At 38.8% G+C, this 24,603-nt stretch overlaps 1 protein-coding gene across 8 annotated transcripts in view; it reads left to right on the plus strand.

Annotated features, from left to right (window-relative positions):
• The window catches only part of DLC1 (DLC1 Rho GTPase activating protein), a 423,086-nt gene that overhangs the window by 237,941 nt on the left and 160,542 nt on the right, over positions 1-24,603 (plus strand). Inside the window, exon 1 of one of the 8 annotated variants that reach the window (XM_027077276.2) lies at positions 3,552-3,840. The exons of the other annotated variants lie outside the window; for them this stretch is intronic. Coding sequence (XP_026933077.1) covers positions 3,702-3,840 — 139 coding nt within the window. The 5' untranslated portion in view covers positions 3,552-3,701. Of the gene's footprint in view, positions 1-3,551; positions 3,841-24,603 lie in introns of those variants that run through there. 8 annotated transcript variants of the gene reach the window in all.

Below are 24,603 nucleotides of genomic sequence, written 5' to 3' on the forward strand. Positions count from 1 at the left end.
CCAGGTCAGAAAGCAGCCCCACCAATGGCTGAAACTAGCCCTTTATCACAATAAGGAACTGAGAAGTAATCAAAGCATAATGTTGCTCTTCTCATTTCTCTTATAAGTCCCAGGAGGATCTTGAAAGAAATCAACAGATTTCTCATATTCCCACTTTCCCCATCTGCCAAGCTGAGATAACATTAACTATGGCATACTGTCTCTATCTCTCAGAAGACACTTGGGGTTATTTGGAACTTGTGGAATAAAACTTGAAGAATTATTCTATAAACAGTAGATTTTGAAAAGCACTTTTTCTGCATATAACATTTCTTCTAATGGCCAATAAATACAGAAAACAAAAAAATAAAAATAATTTAAAATTTACACTGTATCAGTGTTTTTACATCATTCCCATGATATGTGGCTGAGACTCATTTGCAAGGAGTTGAAATATATTCACAATGAAATTTGAATTTAATGAGTTTTCAGAAATAAGGTAACAAGTTGCCAGCCCTACTTTGGAATACAGTAAAATCAATAATTAAAGCCCACCTTGCTCAAAAACATTTGGCTATGCTCCCTTTCTCCAATCATCTGTCAATAAAAGTTACATTTATATTGGTAAGCTTTCCTTTTTTTTTATATATATATAATAACATATAATAACTTCTTAGGTTAGGTCCATGGACTGTTCTACCTAATGGAACCTGTGCTTAAAATAAGTAGGCTTTTTCAATACCTGTTGAGATGCGCTTCAGTGAAATACTAGTATTATTGTCTTTGAAAGAGAGGGTCACAGAGAAGAAGGAGGGTATTCTGGAACACCTTGGAGATCAGACCTGAGCGCCCTATCATTAAGCAATATGTGTTGACCAGGCCTTGGTTCTCTTGATCACTGCCCTTCAATTTTCATAGGTGGGATCTTCTAAAACCCATCTGAGACTCAGGCTTCTTCCACACCATGGACCCTGTGGTGATTTTATTTAGCTAAGATTCAAGAGCTTTGGCCCATAGCTTGGTATCAGCTAACCCTAGATAAACACTAATGGGCCATTGTCATCACTGTCATTAATTTATGAACAATCAAGTTGATTGGGAAGCTAATGAGCTTTGGACGCAGACAGCTCTGGGTGTGAATCCTGGATCTGCCAGTTACTACCTGACCTTTCTCAAATCTCTTTCTCTGCCCTCCAATTTCCTCATCTCTGAGGAGGAGATAACAACACCTATAAGGGTCTGTGTCCATGGAGGTCTATCTATCTACAGTGCTAGAAGAGGTTTTGGTACATCGTAGGTCCTCAATTAATGCTGTTTCCCTTTGTTGCTCCCTTTTCCCTTTCTGTGTTTAGGTGTAGAAAGACTTCAATTTCATTACACTCTGCCACTTTGCATAACTCATACAATCAGCTGTTGATATTCATGCTAGGAATGGTTGCATGTTGTAAATCCAGCCTGGAAATTTAGGTGAGGTCAGTGCTTACGAGCAATTGGGAATCTAAGCTACCTTTCCTTCTTTTTGCTCCTATATGCTTTGTACATGCGTCTATCATAGAACTTATGACACTATTTTGAAATTATTTGTGGTCAGTGTGATTTCTCCTCAAAGACAGAGTTGACATCTTATTCATCCTCAACTTTCCCATGCCTGGCATAGAGTGTGGCTCACTAGTTGTGCTATGGTTACTTCATAATATTCATCTACAAACAGATCTGCCTTGTTCAGCCTGACCAGAAAATGAGTCAACCTGTTTCACAGTGCTCAGACCTCTTTGAAGGAGAAACAAATACGTGCACGCGCGCGCACACACACACACACACAGACTTTGGGTACTTTGTTTTATTTTTTTTTTTAATTTTTTTTAACGTTTATTTCTTTTTGAGACAGAGAGAGACAGAGCATGAACAGGGGAGGTTCAGAGAGAGGGAGACACAGAATCTGAAACAGGCTCCAGTCTCTGAGCTGTTGGCACAGAGCCCGACGTGGGGCTCGAACTCACGGACCGTGAGATCATGACCTGAGCCGAAGTCGGCCGCTTAACCGACTGAGCCACCCAGGCGCCCCCAGGGTACTTTGTTTTAAAATCGAGCCATGTATTAGGCAATCAGATTTTTTGAGATTTTTTTAATGGAGAATTTTCCCTCGGAATTGACCCCCCCACACACAGGGACAGAGGTCTACATAACAGCAGTTAGTACTTGTTGCCTCCTCATCTATGTCCAGCCCAATGATAAGGCAAAGAAGACAATATCTACTGACATGCACATTCTCAGTTGGAGAGACTCATAAGCTTTAACAATTTGGGAACAATACGATTGAAAACTCGTGGGTTGCTAATAAGTAGTGGTACAAGTGTTAGTTATAACTAGTAAGCACAATCACACTATTGTAATTATCGTCCCTTGTATAATTAAGTTGTCAAAGTTGATGAGAAAGAGGATGCATGCTATAGAAATTTGGAGACTCAGGAGATCAGTGTGGGCTGAAAATGATTTCATATAAAAATAATTATGATAATAATTAGCATTCACATGGTACCTTGCAATTTACAAAGTGCTTTTACAGCATTATCTAATTTTGCAAAGGTTATGAACGGGCCCTTAGATACTATGTGATGCCAATAGTAAGCCTCCATGCCAAACCTTGAAAGTTAAAAGATGGCATTTGGGGGATAGTGAGAAAAGAGAGGATTAATACTGCATTAAAAAGCAGAGAATCGGCCAAACTCATTGGAAAGAAATAGATTTCAGAAACTCAAAAACGTATCTTGTCAAAGAAACATTTGGCCCATATTTTGATTTCATGGTGCTTGGCACTTTTTTTATTCTTTGGGGGAGAGTTTTTGATGTGCAATTATAATTATGAAGTTTGCTCATTTGGAACTAAAAGATTCTCAAAACCAGGGGACAGTTGAACCCTATTTAGAGGCAAAACCTAGAATGATATGATGAAACCACCTAATGTAAGTAGAAGCGTAGTTAGAGGGGAGGTATGAGGAGATGATTAATGTTTCCTTTAAAACTCAGGTATCCATTTCCTAGAGAATCCAGACTGCTGTGTAGGATGCCGATGACAGCCATATTTTCCTTCCCACACCCACAGCTAAAGGTTGACCTTTCTCTGTCATAAACGGCCTCATCGAAAACCTTGACTTAGTAAAACACAGCGAGTCCATCAAATGCAAATGTGAATGAGAATTTACCGTGGAAGTTGAAGAGACCTCTACCTGCCACCCTCCCTCTCCTTCCCTGGCTTTTTTGCCTCCTGCTCTGCCTTCCCCTTCAGAAGTGCAAGGTTACCTGGATTGCCCGGGAAGGAGACGTCTATTCAAGTTATTGAATAGACGAACGGCCGAGCATGTACCAAGTCAAGTTATTGGATTACACAGGAAGCCAGAATCATCTAGATAGCCACGAAGGCAGCCCGGGCGCTGCGCGAGCGTGTCGCTGGCTCATTTGTAAGCCTTTCCAGATGTGGCAGCCGCGCGCGCTTGGCGGCGGTCCAGGAGGCCGCCTGCAGTCGGCGCTTCCCGGGCCGCAGTGCGAGCCGCAATGCCGGGATCCTGAGGGCGCAGGGCTCGCCGGCGGCTCGCCCCCGGGCCCGGCGCGCACGCAGCCCGGCCGCCCCGCGCAGCGACGGCCCGCAGCCGCCGGAGGACACCGGCGGGAGGAGAGCGGCATGGTCGCGACGCCAGGGCTGCGCTGAAGTCCCTGGCGGGTGGATGGGGGACCCCGAGGCCCACGTGATGGCTCGGCCCCTGAGAGCCCCTCTCCGGAGGTCCTTTAGCGATCACATCCGAGACTCCACGGCTAGAGCCCTGGATGTCATTTGGAAAAACACCAGAGACAGAAGGCTGGCAGGTGAGGGGCGAATGGGGGAGGGTGGGATGAGAGATATTAAAAGGAAAACAGTTCCATACACGGACGCAGATATTAACTCGGATAATTAATGATCTCATCGGCTGGATAAAGTTCCTCCCTGCCGTGGCAATGATTTCCATCTCCCTTCCTCTGGTATTTAGCATTTCTGGGATGTTTTTTTCTCTAATGCCTCTCTGGTTTCTGGTCTGATTATTTCTAGATAAGGTTTTATGAGAGGTGTGTGGGGGTTTTTTGTTTTTGTTTTTGTTTGTTTTGGTTTTTTTCTTTTAACCTTGAAAGGGAAGCAAGGTCGTTTTGAGTGTCAGGAAAGCAGTCGTGATGAGCAGCTTCAGGCAGAAGCACGGAGCTCTGCTGTGCTGGTGGGGGTCCGCGTGGGGCTGGTCTGGCCCGAGGTGGCCTGGTCTCTGCAAGAGAGGGGCCTGGAAGGGCTGTGTGTCAGTGGAGTAATCTGCCCTGCCCTGTGAGAGCCTGCTGGTATTTCCTCTGGCAGCCTGGAGCTGCTCTGAGTTCCAAGCGGGTGTCAGGTATGCTGGAGGCAGGCGTTTGAAATATAATAAAACACAAATACAGTGGTGCAATTCAAACGTACTTGGGCTCATGTGACACCAGCCAAATGGCAGACTGTGTTTTAAGGGGTACACTAAAGCAACAGGAACTTCTGCCTGATCCTGGTATTAAGAATACGAATTGATATAATATAGCATTTTGCAATAAAATAATCTCTCTGAATTCAGGAAAGGTATCCTAGTCCTGTTTCATGGCTCCTCCTTGTTTGCTCTGTAAGTCTCTGTATTTATATCATCTATGTGAATGGGTCAGAAATGATATCTTCTTAACCTTTTTGGGTAATCCAGTTGTTTTTCATATCCGTATGAAGTTCTGAATTGTTAACAATATTACAAGTGGCCTCCAAGTGTCAACAGATTTCTGTGCTGTGTGTTATTGGCAAAAGGTCATTTGGCTTTCACCTAATAGCCCTGACATGACTTGAAGAGGGGAAATTTAAGGTTGGTGATTGTGATAAGACAGATTATGAAGATAACATGCTAGTTATATCCCCTTATAGGCTGTAAGCTTGTCCTAAATGCTCATGAAAATCTTTCTCCTTGTTAAACCAGATAATATTGCCCAGTATAGGACAGAGTAAACAATGTCAAGTCTAATCAGAAAGTAAGAGAGAGAGAGAGAGCAAAAGATTTTAAATTTAACCATTTTATTATGGCTTTAGGATAAATCTTTAGCAAAAGATTTTAAATGTAACCATTTTATTATGGCTTTAGAAAAATAAAACCTTTAAGAAACCCAACATTCCAATAAGTTTTTTTTAAGCTGTGTTATCTGGTGATAACAGTTTGCAATTGGCTAGAGCAAGTGTAAGAACTAAGATATAGGAGTATAAAGTCTACAACTATAATTGGTTGGCCCTTTCACAGCAAAAGTGTTTCCTTCATTGTTGTCTTATTTGACAAACCCATTGTCACAAATGGAAAGGTTCCACAAACAATGTCTTATTAAAGGTAACGCAAAACTATCTTGTGGTTTGGTGTTTTGAGAGTAAGACTAAATCAAACATTCCTGCTTCCCCTTATATTTTCATAAATGATGATATTTTTGACAGCTATTGGCATCCTAGAATAAGGATATTATCCCTGGAAAGTTGCTGCCTCTGTCTTGTCATTCGTCTGTGTGTGTGTGTGTGTGTGTGTGTGTGTGTGTGTGTGTATTTGCCTATGTGTGTATACACACACACACACACACACAGAGTCTCTATGTGGCCAAAAATAGCATCTTAAAGCATCTTAAAGAAAAATAGCCACTTAAAGAAAAATAGTTACTTTTTATATGTGAGGAAAATTAAGCATTTCCACAGCTCTGACTGCAAATGGGATTTTAGCTGTCTATGTCCACCCAAGAAAGAAATTCTTTATGTTGCATAGTTTTTCTTTTTCTTTACTTTTTTTTTTTTTGTTGTTGTTATATATTGACCTCTTACACAGTTTACACAGTAGCAAATCCAGGTACTATACTTGAAAAGAAAGAATTTTGGCTACCACAACTGACTGATTACTGGGGACTTGGCCCTTTTCATGCCTCCCCTGTGCTTGGCGCATGGGTCATGGCTCAATCAATGTTTGTCAGATGGAGACTGATTTGGGGCACATCCAAACCTCAAGAGCACTTACTTCTCGTGTTCCCCTCAAACTTCTCCTCTGCACCCAACCTTCCCACTGACCAAAGGCTAAATAATACTTGTCAATTATCCACAAAAAGTCACTTCTCTAAACACCAGATACAATCTCTACTGTGTATCATACCACTTTGCCCTCTGTTGCGGAATGGAGGGAAGTAGAAAGTCCAGATCTCCTGCTTCACTTTATGTTGTGAAATTAATGAAGTGTCATGTAAACAAGGTTTCAAAGCCTCTGAAGAAAATGCTTCTTTTAATACTACCTGAAATGTTATTTTCATGATGATCATTACTTTGATTAGGTTCATCAAGTTTCTCAAAAAGTAATCGGAGGTTTCAGTTTCTTCCAGAGATTTAAAGTGTTTGGCCACGGGACAAAGTTTTAAGGTTCCTCGTTGGGTATTTTCTCTCTCAGTCAATCAATAAATCAATCTCTCTGTCTCGTGTGTGTGTGTGTGTGTGTGTGTGTGTGTATCTCCCTCTGTGTGTGTGTGTGCATGTGTGTATCTCCCCATCTCTGTGTGCATGTATCTCCCTCTGTCTCTCTGTCTCTCTGACACACAAATATACACACTCAATATAACTTAACAGTTCCTAGTTCTACTCTCCCAAATGATGTTCTGTGTATGAAAACCATCATTTACGTTTCCTTGCCTTAAAATCCTTATATATAAAACAGGGATTCTGCCTGTTATTTTTAAGGATCCCTGTCCCTATGTAAACAAAATACAGAATTGTTGCTGGGAAAAGACCTTCAAGCTGTAAGGGGTGATGGAACACACTATCTTTTTTTTTTTTTTTTTTTAACATTTATTTATTTTTGAGACAGAGAGAGACAGAGCATGAACGGGGGAGGGTCAGAGAGAGGGAGACACAGAATCCGAAACAGGCTCCAGGCTCTGAGCTGTCAGCACAGAGCCTGACGCAGGGCTCGAACCCACAGACCGCGAGATCATGACCTGAGCCGAAGTCGGCCGCTCAACTGACTGAGCCACCCAGGCGCCCCTGGAACACACTGTCTTAATCGCATCCTCCTTCACATGGAATTGCCTTTTTCTGCCCAGCCACAACCCACAGGGTTTCTCTTACTCCTGTTCTCTCTACCACCAAGCTCACAGGTACACAGTCTCTTTCCTGAAAGCAGAGGATGGCGTCTACGTTTCAGGGAATTACAACTTTGAGGTTAACAGTGGTGATGGCGAGAGTAGACCGCCCTTCTCTGGATGAATTGTGCATCCGTCATAAACTCTAACATGTCCTCATGGCGCCTGTACTGCCTCCTCCCTCCCGTTGGGTACCCAGACTTCGTGCCTTTGTGGTGTATTTCATTCCTGAAGATCTGCTGCCCCTTAATCCTTTCAAATAGGGCTTCTTCGTCTTTTTTGTGCCAATGGGTCTTTTTTGCATCCTGGTGAAGCCTGCAGATCACATCTCAGAATGATATTTTTTGGTGTATAAATAAAACACGTAGAATTATGAAGGAAATCATTTATAGTAAAATATAGTTATCAAGGTATTCCAAACACAAAATTGTTGTGTAGTAATAGAAAATGAGTGAATTGTATCATAGATGAAGATGTTTAAAATATAGGGAAGTAAATATAAATTAAATGTTTTTTAAAGATACCAGTATGCAGATTGTTATCGTTAGTTAGAAAAAGAGCATTAAACTATGTAGTAGTCTCTGATTCATCTCCTTGTCACCAAACATTATAGATAGAATACTGGGGAGCAAAATCCATATCTGGGTCGGCAATGTGCAAACTTTTAACTTTACTGTTTGGTGGCTGAATGGGGCCAGCAACGATGTCATGCGAACATCTGTGGAAGTCGATTGCACAAAACCACAATCGTGTGTGATCTGGGGTGAGTGTGATAACTCCCAAAACTCTAGGGTAGGAATGAGTGTAAATGATATTTTGTGATAGCTGCACCAACTGTAATGTGATATGGAAAAGTCTGGTTTCTATTGGGGACAAAGTCACAGGGACAGCTAATGACATTGTGTGTGAGGCACGGGGAGGTGACAGTTGGTCAACATTCATAACTGGAAGAAATACCAAATTCCAGTTACAGTTTTGTGAAAATAAAAATGAAAATTTTCCTCATCCAAGTTAATGGACGTCCTGTTCTACCCTTAGACCCTGAATTAAGAATCCCTACCATATCCTTACTTCAGCTTCCAAGTACTTGCAGTCAAAAATTCTCCTAGACTGAAATGCTGGGCTCTCATACATGAGATGGCTGGAATTCCTTGATGTATATTTGACAAACTCCGCAAACAAGTTTGGACTGATGTGCCAATAAGACTGCCTCTAAGGAAAAATAAAAGACACATATTCAGACTAGAAAGAGATAGGGAAGCTAAAAGAAAGAAAAACCCAGATGACACACATGCACGTAACTTCATCGGTTTGCAAAGTGGAATGGAGAAATAAACCAAAAAGAAATTAAATAAATTAGCCTTTATTTCACGGAATCTAATAAGGTAAGAACAGCTCACATAGCGTAAATCACACTGATTGTTTAAAAAGTATTCAATATAGGGCACCGGGGTGGTTCAGTCAGTTGAGCGTCCGACTTTGGCTCAGGTCACGCACGACCTCATGGTTTGTGGGTTCGAGCCTAGCATCGGACTCTGCTGTCAGTGCAGAGCCTGCTTCAGATCCTCTGTCCCCCGCTTTTCCCCAGGAAAATTTAGGAAAATCTCAATCCAGGTGAGGTTCAGTGGACATAGAACAAATTCAACATGAGGTTGGATCCCCTGGGGGATTCTGTTGACTGTTCAGTATCTTCTATCTTTTGTGAAATAGAGTTTTACATTTCACCTGACTAGGTCTCCAATTCACTAGCAAAATGAATGTCTGACGTGCTCTGTAGTACATTGGCTCCCAATTCAATGGGGCATCAGGAATTCTGGCCCATTTCCCATGATGGGAAACCACAAACACTGACTCCTGTGAACTGTCTTCTGCTCATTGGTTCACAGAGAAAAGCAAGTAAGGGCATATTTAATGCCTTTTAACCAAGAGTGATGTATGCTTCAAAATATGCAGGTTCCTCTAGTAAACAAAGACTTCCCTGGATGCATGCAACGCTATGTTAACATTTTAAAGGGTTGGAGAGAAAACCATTAATGGTGCTTCATGAGACCCTGTCACATTTCTGGAGGGTAGATGCAGTATGTATCTATTAAATTAGATATTACTATTCCAATAAAAGAGGAGCATGTTGATGTCAAGGTCGGCTCTGATGAGAGAAAACTTAATATATTGGCTCAGAGAGCTTGCTCTGACATCAGACTTCTGGGTTTGAATCCTGGCTCTTGCACTGGATAGCTTTGGGCAAGTCAGTCTGTTTCTTACCAATATAAAGAGGATGGTCATAGTACTTATGTCATAAAATTGTTTCAAAGATTAAATGAGCCACTGTGTAGAGTGCTTAGAAGAGTCACTGGCATATAGCTAAGCCAGAGTGAAACTCTATCAGTTTGGTTGTTATAACCCAACTTCCCTTTTCCCCATGCCCTATGTCCTTTGAAGTTTCAGCCTGCTAGCATGACATCACTCTAATTTGTCTAAGCCTTTTGGGCAAAAATAGTTCAACCAGTCCAAAAATATAAAATAAAAGGTAAAATGTCAATGGCAAATTGACTTTATTTCCTTACCTCTGGAAGAAAAAAACAAAAACAAAAACGAAAAATCTAACGAAGATGACTTCTGTGCAGATCTTGCTGAATTGCAAAACGGAATGACTTGAGAATAATTGTTTTTGCACACGATGAAGAAATCACTCCTTGCATGGCTTTGTCGGGCAACATATACAATATCTGAAAGTCTTCCCAAGCGAGTTGGAACCTGCTTTGAAAATTGCTATATAGATGGAGCCAAACATGGAATAGAGCACCAGCATGAGCAGGCTGGGGTTTCAAGCACGTGGCGCAGCTGTGGAATGGGAAAAAGTATGCTAAATGTCAAGGCTGCCACTTGAAAGGGATATTTGGGCCACCTCCCTTCCTGGAGCAAAACTTCTGCAACTTTCTTCATTTAAAATAGTATGTATAAGCTGTCTGAGTATTTTGCCAAAGGTCCTTATAACTATAATAACAAAATGTGCCCAAAGTCAAAGGCATGGTAGAAGGGATATATTATTTAGTTACAGGTATGCTTAAGGATCTGAAGCTATATCATAAAACCAAAACTTTATTTAAAAGAACATTCTACTGGAAGCTCTCTCTATTCCAGAGGAATTATTAAGGTATAGTTTGAAGTTAAACTTGTCATTGTATACGTTTTTCAATCTCTGATTATAGTCACTTGCTTTTAATAGTTATCATTCTTTTTTTTTTATTGAAGCCTAGTTGCACACAATGTTACATTAGTTTTAGGTGTACAACATAGTGATTCAACAACTCTATTTGTTAGGCTGTGCTCCCCACAAGTGTAGCTACCCTCTGTCACCATACAACACTATTACAATACCACTGGCTATATTCCTTATGCTGTACCTTTTCTCCCCATGACTTATTCATTCCGTAACTGGAAGCCTGTATCTCCCACTCCCCTTCACACATTCTGCTCATCACCCTGCCTCCAGCCACCTGGCAACCATCAAATTGGCCTCTGTATTTATGAGTCTGTTTCTATTTTTTGTTTATTCATTTGTCCTGGGTTTTTTTTTTGATTCTACATATAAGAGAAATCATATGGTATCTGTCTTTCTCTGACTTATTTCACTTAGCATTATACCCTAGATTCATCCATATTGTTGTAAAAGGCAAGATCTTATCCTTTTTTATGACTGAGTAATATTCCATTATATATATATATATGAATATACACATTTATATATATGTATATGTATGTATATATGTATAATATATGTGTATGTGTATATATATATACACACCACATATATATACACACCATATATTGTGTATATATATATATATATATATACACACACATACATATACATATATATACGTGTATATATATGTATATATATGTGTATATATATGTATATATATGTGTATATATATGTGTATATATATGTGTATATATATATATACATATATACATATATTTGTATATATATGTATATATATGTATATATATATGTATATATATATATATGTATACACACCACATTTTCTTTATCCATTCATGTATGGATGGACACTTGGATTGCTTCTATATCTTGGCTTTTGTAAATAATGTTGTAGTAAACCTAAGAGTGTATGTCTTTTCAAATTAGTGTTTTCATTTTCTTTGGGTAAACACCCTGTTGTGGAATTAAGGGATCATATGATATTTCTATTTTTAATTTTTTGAGGAACCTCCATATTGTATTCTACAGTGACTGCACTAATTTACATCCCACCAACAATGCAGGAAGGTTCCCTTTTCTCCACATCCTAACTAACACTTGTTATTTCTTCTCTTTTTGAGACCAGCCATTCTAACAGGTGTGAGGTGATACCTCATTGTGGTTTTGATTTGCATTTCCCTGATTATTAGTGACATCGAGCATCTTTTCATGTACCTTTTGGCCATCTGTGTGTCTTCTGTAACCTGTCATTCTTGAACAAAGATGATATGGCATCCAGGAAGCACATGCTGGAATTATTTGTGTATGATGATGAGAGGAGTTGGCATTGATCCTCCTGTGCTCTTTCCCTGTTGCTTGTGAACAACCACCTAGGCTGAGAGCTCTAAAGGCATTGTCTTACTTAATCTTGAAAATAATCCAGAGAGGTATATACTACTGTTTTTATTCCCATTTAAGTATTTTCTTGGCATTACCTTAAAAATCTATTAGTGAGTATCCATGTACAGAACTCAGAAACACCCAAATCTATCAGTCATTACCAATTAATCTCACATATATTTATTGAGAGCCCATTGTATGCAAAGCACTGTGCGAGGTAATGGTTGACAATAGGACAGATGCACTGTTGCCTGCCAGCCATGAATATGACACCTGAATTCTACCTTTGAACTCGAGAGGGGCCCTACATGGGAAAGTGAACTCCACTGTAGTGAGGAAGAATAAACAGTGTCTCTTAAACACTGAGGGCTGTCTAAAACTCATCACTGATTTGTTCTTTAAACCACTGATTCTCAGGGAGATGAGGGAAGACACAGTGGTAAGGGACAGTATCAGAAAAAGCATATGCAGCTTTTAAAAATCTGCTCGATGGATTTATTGTTTTCAGAGTACAAACTGCGTCTTACAAAATGCTGAAGATAGAGAGGGGAAGCATGAGTGGGAGGGACGGGACATGAGTACAAAAGATTGTACTTCCAAAAGGTCATGGAGCGATAACTTTAATCATTTTTTGAAGATGATATGCTGATGTTTTCCAAAGTTTAAGTATCCTAAAGTATAAAATATGTCACTGGCTAAAATAGGGTGCTCTTGTGATTCAGAAATCAGAATGAAAATTGGAAGTTGTACTTTAAATATCTCAATTGATGGCGGAGATCACTCTCAGATTTCAAAATACGTGGGCTGTAGAACTGAAATTGACTGTTGCAAGTCTTTTGTGATTCCACAGAATTTCTTAGGGAGTTGAACTGGAAACCAGGACATCTTCTTTTTTCCATCATAATTTGATGAATTTCCATCATAAGTTGAGATATCCATATTGCATTTTTAAAGGAAAAGAAAAATAATGATGGGTGAGTTGTATTGAAAATGTAACATAATTATTATATTATTAAATGTTACCAGTAACCAAAATTATGTTAGCTAAGCAATAAAAATAGTTAAGGAAAGGAAATAGAATTCAATGATTAAATAGATAATTATAGCGAAGCTCCATATAGAAGATGATCTTTAAAAATTCTAGTCCATTTTGGATCAGTGACATCCTTAGAGTGCTTTTGAGTAGTTTGAAAATTAATGATCACCTATTCAGTGAGTTATTAACGAAATCCATGAGAAAATTACCAAAGAATATAAGAATTTACATGAATACTGCTTTTATTAGCTTTCGCATTTGTAATTAAAGCATATTTTGAATACTGACAATATGTTCATGTATCGTGGCCTCATTTTCTCTTAGGGGTGATTTTACTACCAATTCCAAAGAATCTAGTTAATTTCAGTTTCTTAGTGTGACCAGGTAGAGAGGCTGAAGGATGAAAGAAAGCAGGAAAGTTTTTAAGAATGAATGTTTCACTTTCAAATAAGAGGCTTAGAGAAAGAGAAAGTATGGGACATGGCTCAGACACTGAACAGTCAAGAAGGCAGACAAAACATCCATCCACTGATGCAAAGAGTAACAAAGAGGGGTTTTGTACTGGATGGGAATAATCTTTTATTAAACTACAAATTAGCTAATATTGGTTGTGCCCTGACTGTGTGATAGAATGCTAGGAGATAGAAAAGACGCAAAGGTAGTAACTGTGTCTGAATTTCAGTACTCTGGAGTCTGTTTGGCAGGAAAAAGTGACCTACAGAGAAAACAAGATTCTAAGGCCTGACTCGACAGGTACCATAAGGTATTTGCTGACCAATCAGTACTGCCCTTCCCTCCCTCCCTCCCTGTCTCCTCTCTGCAGCATCAATTCACCTCTGGTCCAAATGTATTATAACAATAGGATATCCACACTGTTTTATCACCACTTGCTTTTCTGTACAGTGTTAGACTCATGCTCATTTGCACTCGAGTGAACATTGTTTTTACACTAAAATTTCCCTGATACAACTACCTTTTAAAGTCATAATTATCAGGACGCCTGGGTGTCTCAGTCGGTTGATCATCCGACTTCAGCTCAGGTCATGATCTCTCGGTTCATGTGTTTGAGCCCCGTATAGGGTTCGTTGCTGTCAGTGCAGAGCCTGCTTGGGATCCTCTGTCCTCCTCTCTGTGGGCCCCTTCACTGCTTGTGCATGCATGCACGTGTGTGTGCGTTCTCTCTCTCAAAAATAAACATGAAAAGAATTAAAAAGTCATCGCTATCACTTTTTCGCTATTGCTCACGGCAATGGAAGCATTTGAATCATTGCAGAAAAGAGTCTCTATGCCACTATAAGGATGTGTTAGTAGTGATGCGTGTGTGCATGCACATGCCAGGAGGGTGGTGTGAAGGTAAATATGGGCATTTCAGGTTGAAGTTGTTTTGCAGAGTAGCATTGGTACTTTCAGCCAGGTAAGTTTTTTGGATGTCCCTCAGTGTTTGAAGAAATTCATACACTAGTAACTGGACTGACTCACCAAGTTGCTCCCTCCACTGAATAAAACTTTTAAAAAAACCAAACAAAACATAAAGTACTCCACTATGATTTTACTCCACTTTACCTTAGGAAGCAGTAAGGTTTGCCCTCTTAGAAACAGTCATTGACCTACATCTTGCATTTAGCATTAACTCAAATGTGTTCCAGATCTAAAGTTCCATAAAGACTCGTGAGTGGCAGCCAAGAAGCAGAGAGCGCAAAGAAGGCATTTTTGTGATGTGCCAGGATTCAGACCCTGACTCGTGATTATTTGACAGTAAAAATATCTTCATGTTGAATTTGATCCTCCATAGCAGGACTTTCTAATCAGTAAATTATTTCAGTCAAAAACTGAAACACTCTCAATAAAAAACAAATTAATGACTTCTAGACAAAACCACCAAGACCTAGTGAAAAAACATGGCATATTACTGCTTGGTAAAATCTTGCTTGGGGATCTCTGAACATTCTGATGCCATATATCACTTTTCTCTCTCTGTCTTTTTTCAGGCATTTATTGACAGGAGCACATGTAGGCAATTTCAAACACATGCAAGTGCACACACACACACACACACGCACACGCACATGCCTCAGGAAGCCATAACTTCAAGGAACTCCTCCATAAAAGATTGAGGATTCCTGATTTACAGGATGCTGATGTGAAAGTCACAAGGTAGCATGTGGTTGTTGACGACTTGGGGTGGAGGTAGGAGCTCAGCACATTTAATGATGTCTAGACTTTGTTTTATCTTGCAGATTTTTTGTGACATAGTTAGCTTTTTGCAGACCACTCTCAAATCACTGACTCAGCATTCAATGTGGTTCTGTTTATCATGATCCATCATCTCTAATCTGGTTTTGAATAGCAGGATGTTGTAGGTCCAGATTGAAGTGTGACCTCTGAACGTTTTCTATTCATGCTTGATTACTATACGCTAGAGGTCTAGACAGTGTTATTGGTTTCTCACCAACATAAACATCTGGCAGAAAAAAAAAACTAAACTAGATGAGTAAGAGCATTCCTAATCTACCTTACAATATGCTGTATTTAAAATAAAACTTTTTTTTTAAATGAAGCCCATCTCAGGTTGAAAAGGATGTCATCAAACATATTGTTTTTCAACTCTGATAAGACAGTCTTTGGACTATAATTTTTCACTGATGAAAACAAGTTTAACATGTAATTGCCGAGTGCGGTAGAAACATCCTTCCTTTGTGCTTTAAAAGAAGCTAGAATTTCATTTAGGGAATTCCAGCCAAATGAAATTAGCACATGCATGTTGACTCATGCGTAGCTTGTGGATGGACAGATGAGATGACAAACCAGTGGGGACGGGGAAGAGAGATGATGGGGCCAAACCCACAGCAATGTGGGGATGTGTGTAATATCAGATCTTCTCGAGTTTTATTTTACATGGGTTGATTACCATGTTCTAAGAGTTATTAGTTGTATTGAATCTATGCAGAGGGCTTTTTTAAGAGCCAGAATGCACCAGAGTAAAGTACCGTGACACTGAATCACAGGGGGAAACTGAGGCCCTTCCTTTATGCTGGGGCTGCAGACCACACCCAACCAAATACCAACAAAACATGCCCGCAGTGAAGACCACCAGGTTGGAGAATATAGACGGATGACAAGACAACCCGAAGTGTTTGCCTCACTCTTGCCTCTGTATACAGGTAGAACATACAACAATATTGGGAAAATAAGACTGGGAAGTTTACACTTAGATATTGTAAATTTATGAAATGTACATTCAGTAACCAATTGCAATTTATATGCATGAGTTTGCATAATTTTAAGCTTATTTGTTTTCATTCTTTTTTCTTTCTTTTTTTGGTAGGGTACAAAAGAAAGAGAAACATTTCCTCTATTCCTTCAGTTTTGGGTTTTTTTTTTTTTTTTTTTTTTTTTTGATGCATTGATTATTTAGAACCCAAGACTGTGTTTCCAACCAAAGCTCTCTGGCGCAGCATAATCATTGCACAACCAAAGATAAACACAGAGGGTAAACTTCAGAAAAATTATTTCAAAATAGTGCCTGAAAATCTATTGTAATAGATGCCCTTTGCACCATTTAAGATAATAACAACAGTCCGTGACCGGGCCCTCTGTACATACCCCAGGGATTAGCCAGCACATCAGAACCAAGCTTAAGAGTCTGGGGAAAGGGGGAAATAAAAGTTTAATTTTTAAAAAAAGAAAGAATGAAAGGAAAAAAGAACACGTGGTCTGGGAAGAGCATTAACAGGGAGGTGAGGGCAAACCACTGCTTGCTGATGCTGCCCTCTTGGAGACAGGACAGTTGAATCTAAGCCACACACCCACCTCCTCAGTCACCACCACACACATTCCAAGCTCCCATTCTTGTGAGGCCAGTTCACAGAAAATGTTTTTATTTCTGTGACCCTGAGCACAACTCCTATTTTGCTGTGTAAAGATTCCCCGAGTGAACCCTCATGGCCTTATGTGATTAATCCCTACCACCGGCCCACACATACCCCAACTCTCAAACTTCTTTGTGATTATCTGCTCTTTTTCTTTACTTATCTTGTACTTAAGTGAGATACTGAGTTTAATCAGCTCACAATGCATAATTTCTCCTTGTATGTAAGCTTTCTTTTCCTTGTTCCATATTTTTCTCCCTATTCTGACTTAAAATATTTTAACTGATTCCTAAAAGACCATTACTTAAGCTCTCTACATAAAAGTGCATGTTTTCAAATCACAATAACTTATGCAATGTCTCTGTTTTTATATGGAGTCTAAGAAAATGGTGTTTGACAACTTTTATTAGGATAGCAAAAAGCTGACCCCAGTATCATGTACCAATGGAGTTCTAAGGTCAAAAGCCAAGTGCTTTTAATAACTTTTTAAGAGTAGGTAATCATTGCTCACTTTGAAAACTGAAGCATGTACTAATTGCTTTTGTAAAACGAAGGTGATGTTGCTATAGCTAATGGTCCATGCACCCAAACCCTGGGAAATCTGATCCCGGTATCTCATGTGACTTAAGTTGCTGTTTTCATAACATACTCATTGTTTTTTGATTCGATACAGTTTGGATAACATTTGAAATTGGTATCTTTGCTTTCTAAAAACCTTTTCTCTACAACTATCTTTAGATATGTTATCAATTAACTGGTAGCAATATTACCTTTATTAAATATTTTAGACATACAAGAAACCCGTGTATCAACCACTTAATTTAAGTAAGAAAAAAAATTAAAGTTACTATTTTAAAATAGAAAATGTAAAATTACTGTGTGCCCCTCCTTGATCCTCCCAACTCCCCCTGCAATTCTCCAATCCTGAACTTAGTGTTGAATCATTCTCTTATTGCATGTTCTTATTACATATTTAAGTAACCTAAGGCATTATTAATTATTGTTTTGCACATTTAAAGTCTGAAGTGGTACCATACTGCAGTATCCTTCTGCAACTAACTTTGCTCAAAATGATATTTTTGACATGTATTCATGCTAAAACATAAAGATCATTTATTCTTACTTGCTGGTATGCAAATATGTCATGATCTATATATCTATTATCCTCTTGAGAGGCATTTAGATTGCTTCCAGTTATATGCTATTGCAGGCATCTGTTATTAGTAGTACTATTGCTCATACCTCCATGTACATATGTATAGAAGTTTCTGTACGGAAGAGTAATTCATCTAAGGAGAGAACTTCATATTCTAACATATGCACATCTTACATAGCCAAATTGTTCAACACGTTTTACACACCCACCAATGATACATAATACCCAATACAGAAGAGAATTTATCAAATGCTATAAAAGTCATAGAATATTTACTTTGAAAAACATAAAAATGTAGATGATATAGGTAATATAGTAAGAGTCAATTTTATATATATATGTGAAAAAATATATGCATATATACATACATATATATGTATACATATATTTGTATACAGATAATAAGCTTATGTATGTATATCATATATATAATTGTATCATGAAGAATTTTTAAATTTTAATAGAATTAAGCAAAGACTAGATGAGTAAGGTTTGGAATGAAGGTTATAAATAATGTTTCATTTTAGTGTGTTTTTTTGTGTAGGTCAGCTAAAATGCAATTAAGTACCTGTTTAAAGGTGATAATAAAGAACATGTGGAATATATATACACACAATGAAATATTATTCATCCATAAAAATGAATGAAATCTTGCCATTTATAACAATATGGATGGCACTAGAGTAAGATGCTATGTGAAATAAATCAGAGAAAGACAAATACCACATGATTTCACTCAGATGTGGAATTTAAGAAACCAAACAAGGAAAGAGAGAGAGAGACAAACCAAGGAACAGACTCTTAATTACAGAGGACAAACTTGATGGTGAACAGAGGGGAAGTGTGGGTAGGAGAGTGGGTGAAATAGGCGGTGGGGATTAAGGAGTGTATTTTTCATGGTGAGCAAAGGGTGATGTATATGGAAATGCTGAATCACTACATTGAACGCCTGAAACTAATAAAACACTGCATGTTACCTATTCTGGAATTTAACGTTTTTTTAAAGGTGATAATAAACTAAGTTCATTTTTGCCATTCTGAGCCTGTATTTGGGTACAAATGCAGCCGAGGTAGGTGATTAGAATAGAAAATGGAAAGAAAGTCTATCTAAGAATTAGAGGAAGTGAAAATAATCTGATTCAGGGATAAACATCCTCCCAATGACCTATATTAAGAAACACTTAGAGGGGCGCCTGGGTGGCTCAGTCGATTGAGTGTCCGACTTTGGCTTAGGTCATGGTCTCGCGGTCTGTGGGTTCAAGCCCCGTGTCGGGCTCTGTGCTGACAGCTCAGAGTCTGGAGCCTGCTTCGGATTCTGTATCTCCCTCTCTCTCTGCCCCTACCCTGCTCATGCTTTGTCTCTCTCTCTCTCTGTCAAAAATAAACATTAAAAATTTTAAAAAAATAAGCAGAAGAATATCTACAGGATACCTCCTCCCCCCACACACAAATCCCTTGAAGGCTTCCAGGAAGACCAAGGGTTTTCTGGAACCAAGTATGAAAATCTGTCATAGGGGACCAACTATTTGAATGTCATTGAAAAATGACTCTGTCCTCAAACAAATAATTATCTTCAAGTGGAGGAAGTATTAATTTGCAAAAATTAATCTATAAGTGTAGATTGTCTTTTTTAATTCTATTCTATCAAAGGAGTAAATAATGACACTTTATTTTTTAAATGTCTTTTATGAGAAAAGCATCATGTTTTAAAATTATGTGCATGTTAAAAACCCATGTCTCCCCATAAACATTTTCCCAGAGAGATATTTAACTAATGATACTTAATTCAGTTTTGAATAAACTACAGAACACGGACATGGAGACCTCTGCACTTGTGTTCATCCATCCACCTAGCAGTCTTTCCTGTCACCATATGGATAAGTTGGGAGCAACACACTAGATTGTGTTGGGAAGGTATCTGTTGTCATCTTAAAACTGGGGATATAATCAGCCCCTTACAGTTGCCTGGCAATTTTGGTGAGTTTAGTTTCTTCAGTTAAATAATCTCTTTTCATTTTACTAAGGTGACCACAAGTCATTTCATGTCCAAAAGGTCATAAGCCATACTTTGTAAAACGTGTGTTGATTTTCATCATCATATGATTATCCTCCTAATTTTAATGCCTTTTATCATTTCTCACGGAATATATTCCCCTCAAGTAATTCTTTAAATTCTTTCTCTTCTTTTCTTCAAAATATAAATCACTTTCCCTTCTCTGTAGTCTCCTAATTTCAGTTTGAACTTCTCTCTGATGACCATCACTTCTGTACCTCATTTACTTATTCAGTCACAATCACTGTCGGCATTATTAATATTTTTAGCACACCTGACGTGATTGACATTTAGAATGAACATTCTCTTCCAAGGAAGTAGCACCCAAGAGGAGACAGAGAAAAACTTGTAGCAAGAGTTTTTAAGCCCCCTTTTTCTTCAGACTCAGAAATAATGTGAGGTTGAAGGGTTTGTTTAATTAGTTAATTAATTAATTAGTTGTATATATAATATAATTCCAGTGTAATTAACATACAGTGATATATTAGTTTCAGGTGTAAAATATAGTGATTTGACAATTCTGTGTATTACTCAGTGATCATCATCATAAGTGTACTCTTAATGCCCATCTCCTAATTCACCCATCCCCCCACCCACCTCCCCTCTGATAAACCGCCAATTTGTTCTCTATAGTTTAGAGTCTGTTGTTTTGTTTGTTTTTTTCTGTGCTCATTTGTTTTTTAAATTCCACATATGAGTGAAATCATATGGTATTTTTCTTTCGCTAACTGACTTATTTCACTTTGCATTATACTCTCTGGATCCTTCCATGTTGTTACAAATGGCAAGGTTTCATTCTTTTTTATGCCTGAGTAATATTGCAATATATATATGTGTATGTATATATATATATATATTACACACACACACACATATATATACACACACACACATATATATGCATACATATATATATACATTATATATATATATATATATATATACACACACACACACACATAAACATATATATATTTATATGCCACATCTTCGTATCCATTCATCTTTGGATGGACACTTAGGTTGCTAACATATTTTAGCTATTGTAAATAATGCTGCAATATACATAGGGGTGCATATATGCTTTCAAATTAGTGTTTTCATATTCTTTGGGTAGAATTACTATATCATATAGTCATTCTATTTTTATTGAGGAACCCCCATACTGTTTTCCACAATGGCTGCCCCAGTTTGCATTCCTAGGCAGTGCATGAGGGGTTCCTTTTCTCCACATCCTCCCCACCACTAGTTTCTTGTGTTTTTTATTTTAGCCATTCTGACAGGTGTGAGTTGGTATCTCATTGTGGTTTTGATTTGTATTTCCCTGATCATGAGTGATGTTGAGCATCTTTTCATGTGTCTGTTAGCCATCTGCATGTATTCTTTGGAGAAATATCTGATCATGTCTTGTGCCCATTTTTTAGTTGGATTGTTTTGGGGTTTTTTTGGTATTGGGTTGCATAAGTTCTTAATATATTTTGGATACTAACCCTTTATCAAACATATAATTTGCAAATATCTTCTCCCATTCAGTAGATTGTCTTCTTGTTTATTGATTACTATGCAGAAGCTTTTTATTTTGATGTATCCTAATAGTGTATTTTTGCTTTTGTTCACCTAGCCTCAGGAGACCTATCTAGAAAAATGTTGCCACAGCCAGTGTCAGAGAAACTATTGTCTCTTCATTCTTCTAGAATTTTTATGGTTTCAGGTCTCACATTTAGGTCCTTAATCCATTTGAGTTTATTTTATTTTATTGTATTTTAGTGTTTTTATGTATTTTTGAAGGAGAGAGAGAGACAGAGCATGAACGGGGGAGGAGCAGAGACAGAGGGAGACACAGAATCTGAAGCAGGCTCCAGGCTCTGAGCTGTCAGCACAGAGCCTGATGCAGGGCTCGAACCCACAAACTGTGAGATCATGACCTGAGCCAAAGTCGGACACTTAATCAGCTGAGCCACCCAGGCACCCCCATTTGAGTTTATTTTTATGTACAGTGTAAGAAAGTGGTCCAGTTTCATTCTTTTGCATGTAGCCATCCAGTTTTCACCAACGCCATTGGCTGAAGAGACTATCTTTTTCCCATGGGATAATCTTGCCTCCTTTGTCATAGATTAAAAGATTGAAGTTTTTCCTCAACTTCTTGATACCTAATTTTAACTGGACTCCTAACATGCAGTGCTAGCCTCTGATCATTTTTCCTTGCATTGTTGTTTAATGCTTGCCTGACGCGATGAAGTAGATTCTGTTATGAGCCTTGTCTTACAAATGAGGAAACATGTCCAGGGATGTTAAGTAACTTGCCAAAAATCACTTGATACGTCCAAAATTGAGCTTCTTCACTTTCCCATATGACTTGTCTTTTTCATATCAGTTCATGGCAGTCATGTTTGACTCCTCTCTTCTTTCACACCCCACCTTCCTTCCATCAGCCAATCACGTCAGCTCTGCCTGCAAAATACGTGGAGAATCCAGCCACTTGGCACCACTCTCACTGCTACCACCCTGGACCAGGCTACCATCACCTTGAACCTGTATCCTTAACTGCCTCTTAACTGCCCTCCCTACTCCTACCCTTTCCAATGTGGCAGCCAGAGTGCTATTTTTAGACATAAATCATGTCCTGTCACTCCTCACCCGAAGACCCTCCAGTTTCTTTCCCTCACATTCAGAATAAAATCCCTTCTATGGTCAAGAAATCCTTGCCTGACCCGGACCTGCCTGCCTCTCCTTCTTTACCTTATATTCCTTCCCCAAGTCACTCCACTCCATGCTCTTTGGCCTCTTTGCTGTTCCATGGCAATTGCTGTTCACTCATTCTGAAAAACTCTTTTCTTAGATAGTCACTTGGCTTTCTCCTTCACTCATGCAGGTATTCACTAAAATATTACCTCTACTGAAAGGACTTTCTGGATCACTTTATTAAAATCAAATTCTCCTATCAACCAGTTGCCATCCATTTATCCTAGAACGTTATATATGCTTGTTTATTGTCTGTCTCTCCCTCTAGAATCGAAGCTTCTCCTTGAGGCCAGGAACTTAGTATTGTACACCTAGGAATTCCTAGTGCTTCAAACAGTGCCTGACACACAAACATTTGTGGAGTGATTTAGAGCAAATGAACACACACATACTGCCAATGCAGAAATGCATAAGTGAATATCATCTATGAAAATGCACAAGTACGTTTTGTGCAGGACCAACTAAAAGGAAAACTAGATTTCGGGGAGTAGATGCAACATGTCCACCTCATACTCTTTCTAAATCAATCAAAATACTCAGAAGCTGTTCGAATCAGTAACCTCTGCGTTATACTCACTTGTGTGGCTTTTTCATAAAGTACTTCTAGATTGTATTCTTGCTCCAATGTTGATAGTTCCCAAAGTTCAAATGATATGAGAGTTATACTTGTATTCATCTATGATCAGTCTCCTTTCTCTCTCTATCTCTCTCTCTTTCTGTCTCTCTGTCTCTCCCCCTCCCTCCCTCCCTACCTCCCTCCCTGTTTGTCCTAGCCACACCTTTAAATTCTGATCCTGTATCTTCAGCTGTTTACAGGACATGTCCAATAAATGTTAAATGTTGGAGGTCTTGTAACATCAGATTCAAATCAGTCCCAAGGTTAACCTCATTCTCTATTGTTCAGAGTCTGTTCCCCTTCTCCCGGTTGCCTCCCTTCCCCTTCATCCCTTACAAGGAGTCAGTCACCTAATCCTATAGATTCTACTTTCTGTGTGTCCCTGTATCCGCCCCTTCCTTTCTAGTCCCACACGCACCACCATGGCACAGACTGCCTTTATCCTCACCTAGATAAAGCTGACGTCTTCTAAGTTTCTGCCTGTGACTCCAGCGTCACTCAGGCCACCCCATCTTCATTTTGTCACTGTTTTTACTCAAAAGCCTTCAATGTCATGTAATTCCAGGCACAGAAAACCCAAACACTTCTACCTGCTTGTGAAGATGCTGGGTTTACCTAGCTCCACTTACTTCAGTCATTCTTGTTTCTTTACTGTTCCGCCAAAGCACCGGCTTCCTTTCTCTAGAGGTTGCTTCTATTCTCCAACAAATGTAGCATGATCCCCTTAACCCAACTTGTCACTTTCCAATTCCTTTCTCTTCGTAACCTTTACAACAATGTCCGCCTTTACTGATGTCCCTTTTATCTGAAGTCTTGTAGCACTTAGCCGATTTTTAAAATGTTTGTAATGAATGATACGCTTCTTTTTATTTATTTCAGCTTGTTGCTGCTGTTTCATATGTTAGCCCTCTCTACCCAATTAGATAGGAATCTACTTGAACAGAAAAAATATCTCTTGTACTTGTATACAGCGCTGGTATGCACCCGCATAGCATACCAGCACTTTTTTTTTCAGGCAGCATACGCACACACACCCGTTCAAATAAGTCAACATTCCCATTGCTTACTCAGAGAAAACAAGTTTACATGCCAGTTCAAGTAGAGCAGGCAGGAAAGAAATGAAGTAAATGGGATGGGTTTGGAGAAGTTACGAATTCATTTTAAGATTGTAGTGTCTATATAATAACCATCATAGTAGTAGTAGTAATAATAATAATAATAATAATAATAATAATAAGGCACTGATTCCCCACATCCCATAGTCAGAGGCAGATTTACAATGAAGCTAATGAAACATCAGAATCCCTCAATTGCACATTTCCCTATAAGGTCCCAAGGGAACCCTAGTGCTGTCTTCACATGTTTTTGTTAAA

Source organism: Acinonyx jubatus, chromosome B1 (genome assembly GCF_027475565.1).
Source record: "Acinonyx jubatus isolate Ajub_Pintada_27869175 chromosome B1, VMU_Ajub_asm_v1.0, whole genome shotgun sequence".
In the NCBI taxonomy this organism is placed as follows: Eukaryota; Metazoa; Chordata; class Mammalia; order Carnivora; family Felidae; genus Acinonyx; species Acinonyx jubatus.